At 42.5% G+C, this 19,789-nt stretch overlaps 1 protein-coding gene across 1 annotated transcript in view; it reads right to left on the reverse strand.

The window, feature by feature from the left end:
- OPRK1 (opioid receptor kappa 1) overlaps positions 1–19,555 on the reverse strand; it is a 33,530-nt gene extending 13,975 nt beyond the window's left edge. The window contains exons 1-3 of the mRNA XM_035011150.1: positions 19,347–19,555; positions 18,684–18,980; positions 2,475–2,827 (exon numbers count right to left, since the gene is read on the reverse strand). Of these exons, the coding sequence (XP_034867041.1) occupies positions 2,475–2,827; positions 18,684–18,940 (610 nt within the window). The 5' untranslated portion in view covers positions 18,941–18,980; positions 19,347–19,555. The remainder of the gene's footprint in view (positions 1–2,474; positions 2,828–18,683; positions 18,981–19,346) is intronic.
- Positions 19,556–19,789: the final 234 nt, after the last annotated feature.

Raw genomic sequence — 19,789 nt, forward strand, 5'->3', positions numbered from 1 at the left:
TACTGCATACTCTAATATTCCCCTTGGTCATCCAAGAGTATTGACTTGTCACCCAGCACTCAAAAATGAGCGTACTAAATGGTTCAGAGACAACCTTTCAACACATAAACAAAATCTGCTTTAGAAAATAAAAGAAACAAAGAAAGAAGGGAGCTCTCTACAAGACTACTTTTTATCCCATTTCCCCCCTATTTGCTGCACAAATTAATCTCCTGACACTAGTGAATCCTTTCTTCATGGTGTCTGCACACATTCATCTACAGCAACTCCTTCCTGGAAAACCTACATTTATCTTCATTTCATCTTTCAAAAACTGAATTGAAATCCATTGCTTCTAGGATGTCATTTTTCTGACACTGATTAGAGGAGTGTAGTAGCTAAGCCTGCAAGTATGTCATGAAATATCAAAATCAGTTCTTCAATTGCCCTGGGTAAAATCCCCATCTTCTTTTATTACATGGCCCATTCTTCCAGTCCTCATGGCGTATATGCAGCCTTTCCTCTCGAATCCAGTTATTAAGTATCAACACCCTAAGCTCGGAAGAGTTTCTTGTAACTTTATTTCCATTTGTTGTATGCATGAAGAAACAAAATCCTGTGTGTAATTAATCATACTTTAAAATGCTTCTCTGATAAATTCTGGCATATCTTAAAATTTACCAAGTATTACAGCTTAACACCTTCCACAGCTAAGCTGGAAATTCATTTTATAGTTTCAGAGGGAAAAGGTTGTGTTTCATTACAAATGTGGACTATGCCAGATAAGCTATGATTTTAGCACCTGCCCTTTCTATGATCGGGCAGTCCCTACTACACATATTCAATTATCTGTATTTACAGGTATCATGAGCCTCCCTAACAAACTAGACCTTTTGGAGAACTGCTACGGCAATAAATAGCATTTATGAAGTCCAGAGTTCTGCTCCCCTCTTTCCAATGAATTTCTACTAAGACCAAAGATATTTTCATAGTTTTACTTTTACTAGTAAAGCAAAACTGCTGCGACAGTAGCTCTCACCCTGGCTGCAGTTCAGAGTGACCTGGGGACATCTTAAAAATCTTGACACCCAGGGGTGCCTGGGTGGCACAGATGGTTAGGCATCTGGCTCTTGGTTTCAGCCAGGATCTTGGGGTTGAGCCCCACATTGGGTTCCACGCTCAACATGGAGTTCACTTGGATTTCTCTCTCCCCCTCCCAATGCCCACCCTCCTTCAAAAATAAATAAAAATATCTTGAGGGGCACCTGGGTGGCTCAGTCGTTAAGCATCTGCCTTCGGTTCAGGTCATGATCCCGGGGTCCTGGGATAGAGCCCCGCATCGGGCTCCCTGCTCAGCGGGGAGCCTGCTTCTCCCTCTCCCTCTGCTCCTCCCCCCTGCTTGTGCTCTCTCTTTCTCTCTGATGAATAAATAAAAAATATTAAAAAAAAAAATCTTGATACACAGACTGTGCCTCAGTTCAATTAAACCAGAGCCTCCAGGGGGGAACCCAGGCAGCAATATAGGTGACCCTTGAACAGCATAGCATGGGTTTGAGCTGCACAGGTGCACTTATACGCAGATTTGTTTTTCATTGCAGAGCAGTACTATAAATGTATTTTCTCTACCTTATGATTTTCTTCATAACATTTTCTTTTCTCCAGCTTACTTTGTTGTAAGAATACAGCATATAAGCATAAAACATACAAAATATGTGTTAATCAATTGTTTATGTTATCAGTAAGGCTTCTGGGTCAACAGTAGACTATTAGTAGTTAAGTTTGGGGGAGTCAAAGGTCATACAAGGATGTTTGACTGCATGGGGCCGGTGCCCGCCACATTAATCAAGGATCATCTGTATTTTCTGAGGTGCCCAGGTGATTCCAACAGGCAGCCTGGAGTGAGAACCACTAGCGTAGCAATACTGGGAAAACATCTAGTATCCTGTTTGCATTGGGTAAGAACTAGTATGTCCAAAATCTAAGTTTTGCTCATGTGTACTATCATCCATCTGTGAACCTAATTCTGAATGTCCTACAGCCAAATGAAGTTGTTATGATAGTAACATGGAGACTAACCCCTAAAGAAAAAGAGTAAAGAGCCAGCAGAGGTCTCTAATGATTTAGGGCCCTTTTTCAGGGAGAAAGAAGAGGAGAGAGTAGGTGTATCTTACAATTGCCAGCATACAATGGATTGCATTCTAAAAATCTACATGCCTATGGTTCCCTGCTTCATCCTCACCCCTCCAGATTCTGATAAGCAGTTCCAGAATAGCAGATAGGTTGGGCATCTGTGTTTGGGTAATGTCTTTATCCCATCCTATGTTTAGATATGGAAAGCACAAAACTGTTGTGTTTTTCATCCATGGATTTAGGCATTATATTTCCACTAGCTTTTGGTTTTTCCCCTAGATATGTGTCCTACTCATTTGCAAATTAAAAGTTTGTATAATTAGAAGTAGGGTGGTTAAAAATGAGATGAACATGACTGCCCTTACCTTCCCTGACTTTGGTCCCTCCAAGGACTATCGCAGATATGCCAACAGATGATGATAAGAGCCAAATACAGATGTTGATGATCTTTGCCTTCATAGGTGTGCGAAAGTCTAAAGCCTTGACAGGGTGGCACACAGCAATGTATCGGTCCACACTCATCATGGTCAAGGTAAATATGCTGGTAAACATGTTATAGTAGTCAATAGAAATTACTATCTTGCACAGCACATCCCCAAATGGCCAGGAATTCATCAGATAGACCGTGCTCTGGAAGGGCATGGTTGTAGTAACTAAAGCATCTGCCAACGCCAGGTTAAATATATAAATGTTGGTTGCTGTCTTCATCTTTGTGTATCTAAAAGACAAGAAACAAGATCATTTCTCTTCAACTTTATGTCAAGTCCATGAAGTAAATGTATTTGTAACAACCTTTGAATTATTAAATTTGTTTTTCATTCACTTATTCTTTACATATTTATTGAGCATCTAATATATAAAAGACTTCTAGTTATTAAAGGTAGTAGGAAAAATGGACAAAAATCTCTGACTTGACTTAGCTTTTATTCTAGTGCTTTGTTCAAAATATATTTAAATTTAAAAAGGGGAAGAAAATAGCATAGATAAATAGATAAATATACATACAGATTTTTTTGACAGACTTACACATAATACAGGTCTTTCTTTTGTGACTGACAATTCATTTTAATCCTATCGGAGTTGCTTGCCTTTAAGCATTTTTTTTACATACTTTATTACTTCCCTTTCCCTGTGTAAAACAAAGATAAAGCTTACTCAACTTTTCCTCAGGGTCATTTTGAGAAATCCATCACTGTAATTACATTTTTTGAAAAATCGAAATGGTTTTCATTTTTTTTAAAGATTTTATTTATTTATTTGAGAGAGAGAGAATGAGAGAGAGCACATGAGAGGGGGGAGGGTCAGAGGGAGAAGCAGACTCCCTGCCGAGCAGGGAGCCTGATGCAGGACTCGATCCAGGGACTCCAGGATCATGACCTGAGCCGAAGGCAGTCGCTTAACCAACTGAGCCACCCAGGCGCCCTGGTTTTCATTTTTAAAATACATTCAATTTCAATGGCTAAAACACAGCTAAGTTTGATTTTTGTTTGCCAGTGTGCCATTAGTTTTTCATCTTAAATGCATTATGTAAATAAAGCAGGCTGAGTTCTTCCTTATACACATCACAGCACTAAATGTAATCTAGCACAGTAGGTGAGAAATAATTCAGTTTTTCTTCACTCTCATTTTGAGAGATTTTTAAAGCACATAAGTTGTTTCCTCTTCCAACTGAGGGGACAGTAATTTTCAAAACAGGTCAAAAACATTGCCTTTGGGGCGCCTGGGTGGCTCAGTCGTTAAGCGTCTGCCTTCGGCTCAGGTCATGATCTCAGGGTCCTGGGATCGAGCCCCACATCAGGCTCTCTGCTCCGCAGGAAGCCTGCTTCTTTCTCCCTCTCCCACTCCCCCGCTTGTGTTCCCTCTCTCGCTGTGGGTCTCTCTCTGTCAAATAAATAAAATCTTTAAAAAAAAAAATTGCCTTTAAGCCCAAATTATTCTTTCCATTATAACATGAAGTTGAGAACAATTCCATTTTCAACTAAAACTGAATTAAGAAGATTGTTTTACTTCGAGAATGCTCTCTGAGGGATCTATAGGGCATGAAACATTCCAAACAGTATCAGCAGGTTTTCAGAGGCCAAATGCCTTTGAATATGTAGGGGAAATCCACGTTAATTACTTTCTACACACCTCAGATTTGTAGGCCTTATCGTAATTAACTCAGTCATGCCCCACGTACCTTCTTAATGTTATGGCTTTGACTGTTATTAAAGGTCACTTATAAGGAACTGTCTTATGGAAAATTACCGCTTTGGCTATAAAATCAATATCAATGTTTTTTATTGATCCCTGCTAGCGTGTCTTTCAATACATAAATTTCTACATGAGAAATTTATGGACAAAAATCTCTTTTAAAACATGTAGTGACAGAACAGCCTTGGCTCTCCTGGGAGGCAGGACTTCTATGAAGTCAGATCATCCAGAGTCTGGATTCAGTGTATGATTTTCTGAGTTTCAGGTCCTGTCACATAAAGATAATAAAACCAAATTGTTGTACCTGAGGTAAAGGCAGTAGTTGACCTGGCTCAAAATGTGTGACACACAGGATCACACTTCACTCTCAGCATCCCACTCACCCTCCCCCCAAATCTTCCCCTCCTCTCTTTTCTTCTTGCTAGAAAATGGTTTGTCTGTGCTTGGATGAACGCATGGTAAAGAATGGCACAGAGTCAGTATCTGGGTTTCCATTTTTATGCTCTGCTATCTAAAGAGTGCTTTAATCTGGAGAATACGTTTATTTTAAAATAGGTTATGTTTTACCTTTACAATTTTCACTTAAATATTATTAAGAGGCCTATAAGTTTTAGAAAGTGATTAAATGTGGGGTGCCTGGGTGTCTCAGTCAGTTAAATATCTGCCTTCGACTGAGGTCATGATCTCAGGGTCCTGGGATCGAGTCCCATGCTGAGCTCCCTGCTCAGTGGGGAGTCTGCTCCCTCTGCCTCTCCCCCCAATGCTTATGCTCTTTCTCTCTAAATAAATAAATAAATAAATAAATAAATAAATAAATAAATAAATAAATAAATAGTGATTAAATGTATATGGCCAATGCTCAGAGCATAGGCATTATAAAGGCACAGATAACTAGGGAAGTCCACTTCCCGAGACAGAGCAAATGTTTCCAGTGAGCAAGACTGAAATGCTATCTGTTCAAATGTTGTCTTCTTTAAGGTATGGTTTTGTGTTTGAAAAGTACATCTTATAAGCCAACCTCCTATTCTGTCAACTTTCTCTCCAAGAATCCCTGATATTAACAAAGATTGTAGCGGGCAGTACCTTTGACTTCTGCTCTCATATTTAGTGACCCTGATACTCTCCTCTTACTTTATGAAGTTAGACAGACATCCCCTGTCTCACACAATTGGGTAGACCTAGGTTCTAGTCCTTATTTTTCCCTCCCACTGTAAGATTTTGGAGAGGTTACTAAAAATGGAGCTTCAGTTTCTCAACTATAAAATGGGAAATATAATGTTTATCTCATAGAATTCCTGAGATAGTTAATGGAATGCCCCTAATCCAGAGAATATGTCTAATTTTTTTCATGGTCTTCAACTCCTCTCCCTCCCTTATGTATGTGGCCATCAGTCACCACAAGAAGAAAAAAAGGAACCTAGTTTTTAGTTAGAGCCATTGTTCCCCTTGAATATGAAAGATAATAGTAAAAATGACGCCTGTGACCTTACATGCTAGAGGAATGTGAATGGAATGAAATATGAGTTATGATAAAATATAATATGCACCTTTATCAACAATTATGGAAAGAGCCCAAGTGTCCACCGACTGATGAATGGATAAAGAAGATGTTGTCTATATATACAGTGGAATATTACTCAGCCATAAACAAGAATGAAATCTTGCCATTTGCAACAATGTGGATGGAGCTAGAGAATTATGCTAAGCGAAGTAAGTCAATCAGAGGAAGACAAATACCATATGATTTCCTCATATGTGGAATTTAAGAAACAAAACAGATGAGCATAGAGGAAGAAAAAAAAGAGAGGGAAGCAAACCATAAGAGACTCTTAACTATAGAAAACAAACTGAGGGTTGATGGAGGGAGGTGGGTGGGGAGATGGGCTAGATGGGGGATGGGCATTAAGGAGGGCACTTGTGATGAGCACTGGGTGTTATATGTAAGTGATGAGTCACTAAATTCTATACCTAAAACAAATATTATACTATATGTTAACTAACTAGAATGTAAATAAAAATTTGATGCAAAAATATGTATATAATATGCATCTTTAATCATAAAATGATGATTTTCTCTTAGCTTTTCAAAAATACTTTAAAAAATAAATATGAAATTGCTTAAGACTTGAACTTATAAAGAATTTAAATTCTGTCATCAGATCTCAGAATAAGAGAGATGAGCTCCTATAACAGAAATGTCTACAAATTACACTAATTTTAACTATACTAATCGTAGCAAAGGTTCTTGCTCCCAGAGAAACAAGCTCTGGCCAGACCATTCATGTAGGGACTACCACTGCCACCATCCCCCAAGGCCAGAGACACTTACCAGAGACCTAGAGACATACCTGCACCCTCCTTTCATGGAGACCTTTGGATCTGCCAGCATCCCGATGTCAGGGCATCACTCTCGTTTTGAGATGGTTCATGTTAATGATGATGATCTTACTAACCATTTATTTCTAACACTCCCTGTGTCAGACTCTGTATACATCCCACATATTTATCCCATTCAGTCCTCACCACAGCATCACATGGTAGGGATACTGATACCTACAGGTGACACCACTGAGAATCACGGGAGTTATGTGCATTTCTCAAAGTCATATGGCTATAAACAGCATTGCTGACTCAAACCTGGGTGCTGGATGCCAGTCTCTGCATTCTTAAATCCCCCCAGCACTGTATAATTTACAAAGACCAGTACTTTGACCTCCATGTATTTTTATCTGATTCTCGAGACAACGACTCCTTGAGTTTAGCCAGGAGATTTATGTCTTCTCCCTAATATTAGTGAAGCAAGTTAGACTCAGATGAGTAAAGTGATGTTTCTTTTTCTTTTTTTAATTTATTTTTTAAAGATTTTATTTATTTATTTTTGAAAGAGAGAGAGAGCAGGAGCATGCACAAGCAGGGGCAGGGGGGTGGGGGGGTAGGCAGAGGAAGAAGCAGACACCCTGCTGAACAGGGAGCCCAGTGCAGGACTCGATGCCAGTGTCCTGGGATCAAGACCCAAGCCAAAGGCAGACACTTAACCGACTGAGCCACCCAGGCACTCTAAAGTGATGTTTCTAATGTTGGCAAAGGCGGACCTCGGTGGCATGATCTGGAAGGGGCAGAAGGGCAAGGCCTTCTCCCAGGGTTCTGGAAGACACATACTTATAAACCTACCACACTGAAAGAGAGAACTGACAGGTATAATTCAAACTAGTGAATAAACTATGAGTTCAACAAATATTTACTGACAGTCTTTTATGTACTACACTGGACCGGATCCTGTGAAAAAGTGTGATAGTAAGACCCTCACCCTCAAAGACAGTCTTGTTGAGCACTCTGGTATTGTTCATTTAATCAAAAGGAGATAGTAGCTAGTCCTTTCAGTCAAATGTCCCCTGAGGGGAGAAAAAAGTACACTTTCTTACTATGATAAGATATGAAATGATTTTCCATTTCATCCACCCTGCTTTACAAAAATGTGCAAATATTTCAAGTAAAATGGCACCATGTGGGTGGGAAGCTTTGGCTCGTGTGGAGAAGCTGGAAGTGGGCTGGCAGCGAGTGGTTGCACTTTTTAGCATACATACCACAGGGGCATATGGCACTAAAAGAGCAAAGTCTGTGGGGTTGTCCTCACTACACTTGTCAATGTTACAAACCTGAAAACGATGGTAATGTGTACTGGACGGGATGCCAGGAGCAGGCCAGGAAGAGAGGTCAACCAGAGAACCCAGGGTGCCGGCTGTAAGGAAGGTCATCGCCTGGCTACATGGCGGAGGGTGTCTCTGGGAGTAAGAAATGCTTCTCATCATATGTTAACTCAAGACCTTCCTACTGGAGTTCTCTTTACAGAGAACTGAGGGGTGTCTGCTGGATTGGCAGCCATATGCACACAAGGTTATCTGCTGAGCTATCAGGAACCAATGTCACCAGGCAGGGTTTCTGGGAGAGCCTGGCACTTGCCAGGAGAAAAATGAGGCACCAGCGGGAGGAACACTGACCTTGAGCCACAGCAGTCTCACATCTCCCCGTCCTTCCCATGTGCCTGCTGTGCTCAGACACTGTGCAGGTAGAAGAGCTCATTCTTGAATTATTAGCATCCCTTGCTGTTGAGGTTCATTGCCCGAGTGCTTTATTTTAAATTTAAATGATGCTTCTTTAATCAGGAGCTCCTTTTTAGCTTTATGACAGCATAACAAACCCATAATCTTGATGGGTAATCACCATATATCTTTAAATACATACATGTTTCCCATTTTACTGGAAAGTTATTTTTAGCTCTTACCTGCAATTGTCCCCCATGCTGACAATACACACACACCCTCTCTTCTCTCTGGTTATAGTCAAGCTTCCTCCCCTGTCTTTATCATTTCATTATTTCAACACATTTTTAAGTGTCTGCTCCATATACAGCGATATACTGGGCATTGAGGATGATTGAAAAACTCAATATACAGACCATGCCCCAGGGAATTTTTCAACTGACTGAGTCAAAATTACAACGTGAACTAGAGGAATAGACAGAAGAGCAGGATCAGCGTGTAGTGAAGAGATCAGGACACATCATAAAGAAGACAAAACCTGGACAGGATCTTGAGCTTTGAGAAGGATTTGGAGAGAGAAGCTTTCATGGCTACAGTAATGGGAACCTGGCTGAGCTGGAAAAAGGGGTGTCAGGGCACAGAGAACCTTGAATACCAAAGAGGCAAAACCATGTGGAGTGTTCATTGAGGGCTTACTATGGGACAGACTCTGTTTTGGGAACTCTATCTGGCAGAGTTATCTTGATGACTAAATGAGACAATCCCTCAAAGTACCCAGCACAGGACTTGGTATTTGATGATTGCTCACTGGATGCCAGCCCTCACAGTCATTAATGCTGCTGCTAGTATCATTACTGTGGTCACTGACGACCTGCACCGGTCCTAATAACCTGCCTGACAGTCCCATAAGATTCCACTGCCCCCAATTCTTCTGAAGAGTAAGCAGTCTTAGAGATGATTCTCAGGAGTTCTTAGAGTCCATAGCTAATCAGTAAAGGAATTCAGGGCTGTCATTCCAAAGTTTCTTAAGGAGGCAGAAATTTTATCAGAGAAATAATGTGATTCTGTGAGTTCTGCTCCTTCCAGCAGCTAAAGATTGAAAAGCATTCTGATAAGTGTGGTGAAATACGTATCATGAGGGTAAAAAAAACATTTGATATGAGGGAATGGGGCATGAGTCAGGAAATACTAATATTGAACACTAGCACGCTGCCCATCCATGGACAAAGGCTGTCATGTACATTATAGGTAGTGTTGCAGTTTTTCCACAAACAATACCCATCCTTTGGGTGAGGAAACAGTAAAGAGGAAGTAAATGGCTTGCCTGAGACCACAAATTAGTGAGACTTTAGGGAGTAAAAATCTGTAGCCATCAAACCACAGCTGCAACAGAATGAAACAAACAAACATACACCCTAATGGTCATTTTTCTGAATAGACCCCTTTAATATAGCAAATACCTACGGGCCAACAGAATACAACTGAAGAATCGCTGTTTGGTCCTGGTGAAAAAAAAGGAGTGTGACCAAACACTCCTGACCCACAGGAAGCTGGCCACTTACCCCCAACACACCAAGCTCAGTAGAAGGAAATTTCTATGATACCTGGGAAAATGCAGTCCTATTAAACCAAAAGTGGAAGACTAGCATAATGACACTCTTTTCTCTGCGCTGCCAACAAGCATGATTTATTCATTTTCCTGGGCATGTTTTCCAGATACAGAGCATTCCAGATTTTATGTTTTAAATGCTCAGAAATGATGGCTTTACTGATGTGAATTTTCAGAAGAATTTATTCAAAAACATAATGAGTTTGCTTCATTAATTCTCCAGATAAGTTTCAGTTCCTCTCAAAATTAAGTTGCTATGTCTTTTTGGACTATTTACCATTGAAATTATGGTTCTTTACTAAGGGGCAATAGCTTACTAATTTTTTTTAAGATTTTATTTATTTATTTGACAGAGAGAGACACAGTGAGAGAGGGAACACAAGCAGGGGGAGTGGGAGAGGGAGAAGCAGGCTCCCTGCTGAGGAGGGAGCCCGATGCGGGGCTCCATCCCAGGACCCTGGGATCATGACCTGAGCCGAAGGCAGACGCTTAACAACTGAGCCACCCAGGGCCCCAGCTTATTAATTTTTAAGGGAAGGAAAGGAAATTCATTTATTGTTTCTCCAATGATCTGACTCTGCAATTGACTACATTCACTATATTCACATTCACTATGTCAATCCACAGATTCATTCAGATGTCAGGCAGGTGCCTTCAGTTCCCCAGAATTACCCTCCCATATGCAAAGAGCAAAAGCTATAGAAAAAACAGAGGAGCAGAATGTGTCCCCGAGTTCCACAACTGACACAGCCTCGGTGACCATGCTGGCAGTGATGGACGGCCAGAATGGTGGACAGGTATCGCATCGCACGGGAGGCAGGCTGTCCATGCAGAGTGGTGAGAGAATGTAGAATAGTGATCTCACTGCAAGAGCTGGTGCCCAGGATCTGCTCGTCCTCTGTAGGCATGGTCCTGACACCCAGAATGAATGTTCTAGTGTATTCAGCTGTGCACATAGGGTGAGCGTTTATCATGCCTGACAACACCCAGTAGAAAAATTACAAATCTCATGTGATTGACATGTTGTTTCTCGGCCTACAACTATCTGGATATTTAGAAGTACACAGATATCTTAAATGATTTTTCCAATTTTATACAGAAAACTGACGTAGCGAAGGGAGCCGCAGGATGCTAGTAGAGAAGAGACAAGATTACCCTCCCTCTCTGCACTCTTATCAGAAGGAAATGGTCCCTTCACTGGGTGGAAAGCAACGTGGTAAGCAGAGAGAGTTTAGTTGTCTTGTGAGGTTAAGTAAGTTAATACTTAGTAGGAGCTCAGAAAAATGTTCCCATTGTCTCTAAATGCTTGAAATTCTAACCGTTGTTAATCTGAAGGCTCCCTTCCCCACCTTCAGACCAGTCCTTTGGGATATCTCAATTCATCACATATTCATCACGTGCTTTCTGTTCTTCTCATCTTTCATCTAAATTCTGACTTGCTAGGTCAGAGAAGGGGTAAGTGTTTAAACACACACACACACACACACACACAGAAGCCTTTTACAATATTATTCCCACTCCTAAAATCTCCTTTCTTACATCAGTCTTCCTTGTCTCAGACATAAGCCAGTATCCCCTCCAAAGAAAGAAACAAACAAAAGTTGGCTGATTTTCTGTGGAGGAACAAATCTTTTGTTAATACAGTTTTGATCCTGCATTACCTACACCACTGAAACCATGTAAGCCAAACCTTAGGAAAAAGACTGTCCTGCAGCCATACAGTTTTAGGTTTTTGCACTGAGGACAGAGCCCCCCATAGCAACGATAACTGAGTGCATCCAGAAGTTAATCTGGAGTGAAGAAAGTGCCAACTGCACAGTTCATATGAAGATACTGCTACTCAAGAGATACAGCTGAATGACTGATGGAGAGGGGCAACCATCTCCTAGCCAGAAATAAGTCCCTCCTAGAACTAATTCAAAGACAGGCACCAGGAAAAATTGTAAAGTCTCATAAAATGAACAGAATCAAGAAGTGATTTTGAAGACTACAATTTTGCCTAGAGTCTGTTAGAGGTTAGGAGCTCTATGCCTGATGACCAAATTGGTTTTCTTTCTCTTTCTTTCTTTCTTTTCCTTTTTTGGGGGAGGAGGGGATGCAGCTGGTTAGTCTCTGATCTCTGAAACACAAGGATTTGGATCTCAGCTCCAATCATATATTCCACAGGGAAGAAAATAATTCTATTTTGCTAATCCATATCACCAGTTGCAATGAAACCAATTCTCTCTTTTAAGAGCTTGTGAAATAATAAAATTACTTGGAGAAGTGCAAGATAGGCACTTTTGAAGATAATTTCTGGAGGGATCTTCACTATGCTTACTTTTAAGGAAATGTTCAACAATTCCAAGAGAGGACTCAGGATAAATGAGACCATATTTTTCAATCAAAGCCTGAGATAAGATGGATGTCAGAGAGGGAGCAGCACCAGGTTAATTATACCAATATGCCTCTGCCTTTTCTTCAATGCCTGGCTAGGTGTAGTCTGGTGATACTATCCAAGGTAGGCTACGGTGACATTTGAGAGAATATGGAATATATTTGTACATACAACTGCTGTGATTGCAACGAGAACTTCCAGAAGGAACAGATACTTTTCGCTGGATGGAAAAGAAGGCACTGCATCAGACACTCTGATTGGTCACCTCACTTCTTCCCATATCTCCGCAATTTGGTGATAGCCACACAGTTTCCTGGGACTGACACAAGTTCAGCCATGGGGCCCAGACTAACTCAGAGGTGACCTGAGTCCGTATATGCAATGTGACCTAAGATGGTCTCCGTAGAGTGGGACTTCTGTCAGTGACTTGGAGAAGAAACACTCTGTCCCCCAATTTATGAACAAGAAAATGGGTACCCTTGCAAAAAACAACCTCTGTACTCAGCAAGCTTGGGTGGGTTGGCTGCCTTTGGAGAAGAAATTTGAGTTCAGGAAATGGAAACATTTCCAGAGTATTTTTGTGGTTTTGTTTTGGTTTTTGTTTTGTTTTGGTTTGGTTTGGTTTGGTTGGTTGGTTGGTTGGTTTTTTCCTAAGCCTCTTATAAAGTTGTCCTTCTTAGGAAATTTCAACACTGCCCAGGCTGAACTATAGGGAAGCACAAGTCTTCTACTCTCAGGGCAACGGTAGCAGAAGACTGACCCCCTAGAGGTCTTTATTGTGGTAGCAGTGAATTAATGAAAACTAATGAAAAAAGAAAAAAGCAAAACTTAAGACCAAAAACCAACTAATTTTGATTCCTGTTATTTTTGTCCTAATAATTTTTTCCTTGTTTATCCTTACACTTAAAAAGAAGCATGCCTTTATAAGAATAAAGCTTTTCTTCAAATTAAACAAAAGAGAACATATATACATAATTATCATGAAAATTGAAGCTTGAGGAGAGCGTTTTCTTAAGGAGAACAGAAAGGGGATTGGCAGTGATTAGGGCTGAGTTATGTCCCCTCAGATACATACGTTCAAGTTCTAACACCCCAGTACCTCAGAATGTGACTGTATTTGAAGATAGAGCCTTCAAAGAGGCAAAGTGAGGCAAAATCAAGGTAAAATGCGGTCATGAGGTTGGGACCTAATCCAATTTGACTGGTGTCTGTATTAAAGGAGGAGATTAGGACACAGACACACACAGAAGGAAGACCCTGTGAGGACACAGGGAGAAAACAGCCATCTGCAAGCCAAGGAGAGAGGTCTCAGAAGAAACCAACCCTGACAATACCTTGATATTGGACTTCTAGCCTCCCTGTGAGAAAATAAGTTCTGTTGCTTCAATCACCCAGTTTGTGGCACTTTTTGATGGCAGCCCTAGCACACTAATAGAGAGCAGAGCAGCAGAAAGAAGTTCCACCTGCGGTCAGCAGCCTACCTCTGCTGATGCCTGCCCTCCAGGTTTCAGACTAGCTCAGCCAGTCCCACTGTCACATAACCCAAGCCCTTGCAACAAATCTCTTCACATGTACATCTCCTATTGGTCCTGTTGTTCTGATTGAATCCTGACTAATACAGAGAGTGTGCAAAGTGAGGACAGAAAAGCTGAGAAGGCTCTGGAAAACATGACCATTTAAGAAACACGAGAGGAAGAGGAGTCTGTGCTGTAGACGAGAAACCCCAAGGATGTGGCAGGAAGTGAAGGACAGGGTGATATCAGAGAAAGTGAAGGGCGTAAGACTGGTCGAGCATGCCAATTCTCCACAGAAATCAAGGGACAGTCAGCCCAAAATGAGCAGCTGAAACGTGATGTTCTAGCTTTGGTAAAGGAGCTTCAGGGAGGGAACCCAAGTACATGGGGCTGAGGAACAGGTGGAAGACAAGAAAATGAAGAAGGAGGTTTATCCCTCCAAGAAACTTACCTACAACACACAGGAGGATGAAAAGACATTAGCTAAGGGAACTCAGAAAAATGGAAGGGTCGTGGATATTAATTACCTGTAAGATGACAGATGCTTGAGTATGTCCAGATGCATAAGGGACAAAAGCAGTGAAGAGATTACAAATAGCGTAGAAAGGGGATAGCTAACACAGCAGAGACCTCAGGAGAGCTGGAGGTGATGAGATTCAACTCTCAGGAGCAGGGATTTGCTCTGGATACAAAGAAGGAAACATCGCCACAGAGATGGAATGATACAAGGCAGGGCAGCTGCCAGTGCCCATATGTAGGAAGAGCATTCCCAGCAGCTAGACTCTAGTGTCACAGTGAACCACTGAGTTAAGACCATCCCCTGACCATGACGAAATATGGCCAGGGAGAGGGTTTAGGAATTAGTGCCAATGAAATTAGTTTGAGGTTCTTTTTGTTGGGTTGTTGTTTTTTTTGTTTGTTTGTTTGTTTTTTTAAGTGACAATTGGGAAAAGAAATCGGCTCTTTCTGGAAATAGGAGAGAGACATAAAAGCACTAGGCAGACTTGGGGTCAGATACATTTGAAGGCAGTGACTTTGCCTTCAAGTGTATCTTTACAAAGATAAAATTGATTTTATTCAGCAGCATTTTTCGCTGGGAATAGGAATAGGAAGATAAGGTACAGGCTTGATCCAGGGTTGAGGTTCGGACAACGGCAGAAGGACAAGAAGGCAAGGTAGCCGAATGTATTGTCAAGAGAGACTGCAGTGATGGTTTATGGTGCCCAGGTGAGGTAAGAAAAAAAAGAGCATCTGGGAGAAAATGAAGGGCTGCCTGGTAAGAAAGTATCCACAGGTCTGCAGAAGTGCTATAGAGGGCAATGAATTCAACAGTAAACCAAAGCACAGGCTCTGGGGTCAGGCTGGCTCCACAATCAGCAAGGTATGACCTTGGTCAGTTTATTTAATCTTACTTTGCCTTCATTTTCACCATCTGTTAAATGGGGATGGTAAGACACCTATAGTTGTGATTCACGTGAAATAGGGAGCTTTACCGGCCTGGCATATATTTAGTGTCCCTTGGGTTCTGGTCATGTCCGCTGGGGGAGGAGACAGTCATATGCTTGGAAGTTGTGGGAGAATGGTTTAAGATGTCACAGATGAGACTGCCTGGCAAGTTCCAGGATGTGGGTGTGGGTGGGTATCACAGCATTCACTGCAGGGGACCTGCACAGGAAGAGGTGGAGAGAACACAGGCTTAGGATCCTAAGTGCTACACCCATGGGCACACCCGAGGTGTCATAAGAGCCAAAGACAGAGATCCAGGGCTGAGGTAAGAACCTCCCACCCCAGGACCACAAACCCCAAAGCCTGGTGAGAAGAGAGGCTGGTTTTCACAATGACAAGTTACTATGCCCTAATATTAGGCAGTTATGGCAGTTGGTACCTATGAAATGATGGAAACACTTGAAATTATAAATATATTCAGAGGGTACTGGGCAGCGTTTCAGGCACCCAAGATGGGAAAGCTATTTGTAAGACAGGTCTAAAAATAGTCAAAGCTTTTTCCACAACCCTAACTTCCTCCCCAGGTCTGAACTGGCCATCTCGGACCTGCACCTGCCCCAACATCCAAGCATCTTTAGAATGATGTCCTAGATGACTGAACCATGCCCCTTTTCAATGTGTAATATTTTAAAATAGTGTCCCTCTCAAAAGTGATCCTCCATCTTTTCAAGCAGTGTTGCTTAGCTCTCAACATCAATTATAAAAACTGCATATGAGTTCCTCACTCCGGTTCTGCTCTCAGTCCTGGTGTGTACACCATAGCCACCTCTCTCAAGTCTTCAGTTCCTTCTTCTCCCAAGTGAAATAAACCTACATCCACCAACTTTTCTTTTGAGGTTTTATTTTTCAACTCTTTGACCATCTCTCAGTCTTAACCAACTCCAAATACTCCTTAATACTCTTAGCTATAGATGTAAGCAAACTAATGTTTCAGTACATTGGCATTCCAGGATGATAGTGAAACTCCTCACTTTTCATACTTCATCTCCAAGTAGTTGGGAGTGGAGTGGGAGGACGGATGATGTTACATGAACTAGCTAACTTCTTTCGTATTTTTAGCTAAATGTATCTCCCTTTAACAAATTTTAGCCCTGGATATCGTTTGGATACACACACACACACATATATATAATTATATATTGCATATATTATATAAATATATGAATAATTAGTAAGTGTACTATATTATTATTTATAATGGTGATTATTCATTATGTATAATTACATGTAATTATTATATATATTTATATTTCATTTCTACTTCTATTTCTTCATATTCATATTTGACATTAAAATCCTAGTTAATCTATAATTCTGTTTTCATTCTGACATGTCTACTGTTCCCTATAGATATGTCTTTGCACATATTTTAGGATTCTTCATTCCTTTTGATCCTACTCTGCAGGGCTATATAAATAAACAGTTGTTAAGCAACTAAGAAGCTCTTCTCAAACTCAAAACTTCAGGTGCTCATTCAAATAACAATAAGATGTATTTATTTTGCTCATGCACTTAAATATGATATAAGTAGGAACAGAGTTGTTTTTTTTTCCTTAGCATCTTCTTCTTGTGTAATAATGTTTTATTACAAAACAACAGCCTGTGAACCAAAGATCTCCTAAAAATTTTAATTGTAATTGAGAACACAGCTGTCTTTTCTTTTGGTTGCTATAATCTTCTCTCTAATGGAGAGCAGCCCTGAAATTACTAAGGACTTGGAAAAACAATGTGCTTTTAAAATATTTTCTCCCTCTGTAGCCTTTACTCATCACAGATAGAATGCCTATAAAATGCAATACACAATTATGGAAACCAAGGCTACCAAGCTACAAACACTAATTGTAGGTTAAATGAGCTTTACAATATATATTTGGAGGCTTAAAAGATGGGTTTTAGTTCCAGAGCACAGATGATAATAAAAGACCTGACATTCTCAAACCTAGATAGACAGATAAATGGGCATTTTTTTATTATGATGATTTCCCAAGACTCATGCTACTATAGGTAATGTTCTTAAGGTTCATAATAAATAAAGAGCTAAACTAAAATTAGAATTAAAAAACAAAAACGTAGTTTTTCTTCATCCCTTCAATGTCCCTGAAAAGAGTGACTTATGTCCCTTATTTTACAGGGACGTCTCAAAGGAATGTAAGCTCCTTATTCACTCTTAAAGGTGTATTTCCAAAGCATTAACTCTCCCAGAAAGGGAAATACATATCTATCAAAGGGCACCCAGAGCAAAGTTGGGATTTTTTTTTTCTTTTCTTGTTTTCTTTGTTTAAAGAGGTCAAAATAAGGGCGCCTGGGTGGCTCAGTTGGTTAAGTGACTGCCTTCGGCTCAGGTCATGATCCTGGAGTCCCTGGATCAAGTCCTGCATCGGGCTCCCTGCTCGGCAGGGAGTCTGCTTCTTCCTCTGACCCTCCTGACCCTCCCCCCTCTCGTGTGCTCTCTCTCTCAAATAAATAAATAAAATCTTTAAAAAAAAAAAAAAGAAAGAGGTCAAAATAAGAATCACTTCACTTACCAGAAAATTAGCAGATATAGGTGGATATTTGGGTACTTATAATTAGAAGTTGACTTCAATGTAATGCCACCAAAGAACAACAAAATAGAACCATCGGTTTCTCTCCGTGGAAAATAAAAAGTAAAGCAATTTTTGAAAACCTCCACAACCCACAGTTTAGAGGATAAATATTGGATGGCTTATTTACAAAAATCACTGATATTCTAAATAAATTAGATAACATTTCAGTACTAAAAGGGCTCATGCGTGAATACCAACAACCCTAAATAGTATACTGGCTTTTGTTCATAAACCATAATCCCAATCCGATGAGTCACAGAAAATTCTGAATATCTCCAGTGCATTCGATGGGCCTGAATTTCACCTTAAGAAATATTTGCAAAGGACAGAACAAAGTGCTCTGAACTGGCGCGGGCAACCAGGCAAAAAAGCCAGGAAAAGGAACTAGCTTCCCTTCCAGAAGACGCTGACATTCCTCCACGCCCTAGTACTTTCCCTGACCACAGTTCTTAGTAGGGGTTTGGTTAGGGGGGAGGGGGGGAAGCGGGAGGGGGAGTGGAGGGTCATTCAAACGCTCAAAACGCCCCTGGCTGTTCGATTCGCCCCCTGTGAACCTCGCAGTTCCCCACCCAAAACTCTTCCAGGAAATCCTTTACTTCAAGGAGGCCACCCTCTGAGAATCTCCAGAGTCCTGCACGGAGGGCAAGGAGTTTCCGCAACCTAGAGGGAGCCGCAACCGCAGGTCCTGGCGGCAGAGCCCGACCTTCCCTCCCGACCCCAGCCACTGCGGCGCTCGGGCCCCGCACTCACCGGATGATCACGAACATGACCAGAGAGTTGCCCACCAAGCCCACGACAAACACCACGGAGTAGACAGCCGTGATGATGACAGGGATGGCGGGAGAGATGTGCGCGGACTCCAGCGGAGCGCCCTCGGATCCCCCGCTGCTGTTGCCGTCAGTCTCGGCCCAGCCCGGCAGCCAGCCGCTGCCGTTCGGGAGCAGGCAGGTGCTCTGGGAGCAGGTGGGACCCGGCTCCCCGCGTAAGATCTGGACCGGGGACTCCATGGTCAGGCGGCTGCAGCTGGAGGGCAAGCAGAGGCAGAACCTGCAGGGCCACGAGAGCGAGAGAACCAGCTGGACCCGGAGAGGCAAACTTTGCCCGCCCACCGGCCAGCGCGCGGAGGCCAGCAGCCCGGGGAGCCCGGGACCCGCTGATGCCCACCCCGGCGCACGTCCCCAGAGGAGGAAAAAGGAGGGCGGACATCTCGCTGCAGCTGAGTACTGGTGAGGCGGACAGCGCTGGCTCCTCTTCCCGGGCTCCTGAAATCCCCTCCAACCCTTTCCTAGGCACGGTCCCCTGGCGGAATTGTTCCCCAAATGCTGCTCTGAGCCCCCAGGAACAAAAAGCTCTCGAGCACAAAGCCCTCGCTCCCCAGGACTGCTCCTCGAAAGTCAAAAGCCCAAAGCTCACCTCCGGCTCCCGGAGACCCTCAGAGTGGTCCAGGGGACGTCCTGGTCCCTGCGGAACCTCGCGCTCCCGGGGCCGCTCAGCTCTCGGAGTCGCCGCGCACCCGCAGCCCAGCGCTCTGGCAGAGGCACCTTTTCAGTCGAGCTCGGTCGCCGAGCTCAGCGCGCGGCTGCCACGACCCGTGGCGGCTCAGCCAGGCCTTTGCTTCTAGGAGTCGGCGGGGCTCACTGGCCCGTTGGGTGGAGAGCTCCAGGGCGCCCCGCCCCGGGCCGCGCCCGCCCCACCCCGTCCCGCCCACCCAAACCCAGCCCCGCGCCCCCAGCTGAGGCTCAGGGAGCACCAACTACCCAGAGCCTCAATCAGCCTCTCTTGGATGGCCCTAAGACTGAGCTGCTGCGCCATTTAGCTTTAGTAATAAGGAAGGGTGTGCCTCAGTGCAAGTATGC

Source organism: Mirounga leonina, unplaced genomic scaffold (genome assembly GCF_011800145.1).
Source record: "Mirounga leonina isolate KUSES-001 unplaced genomic scaffold, KU_Mleo_1.0 Mir_165, whole genome shotgun sequence".
In the NCBI taxonomy this organism is placed as follows: domain Eukaryota; kingdom Metazoa; phylum Chordata; class Mammalia; order Carnivora; family Phocidae; genus Mirounga; species Mirounga leonina.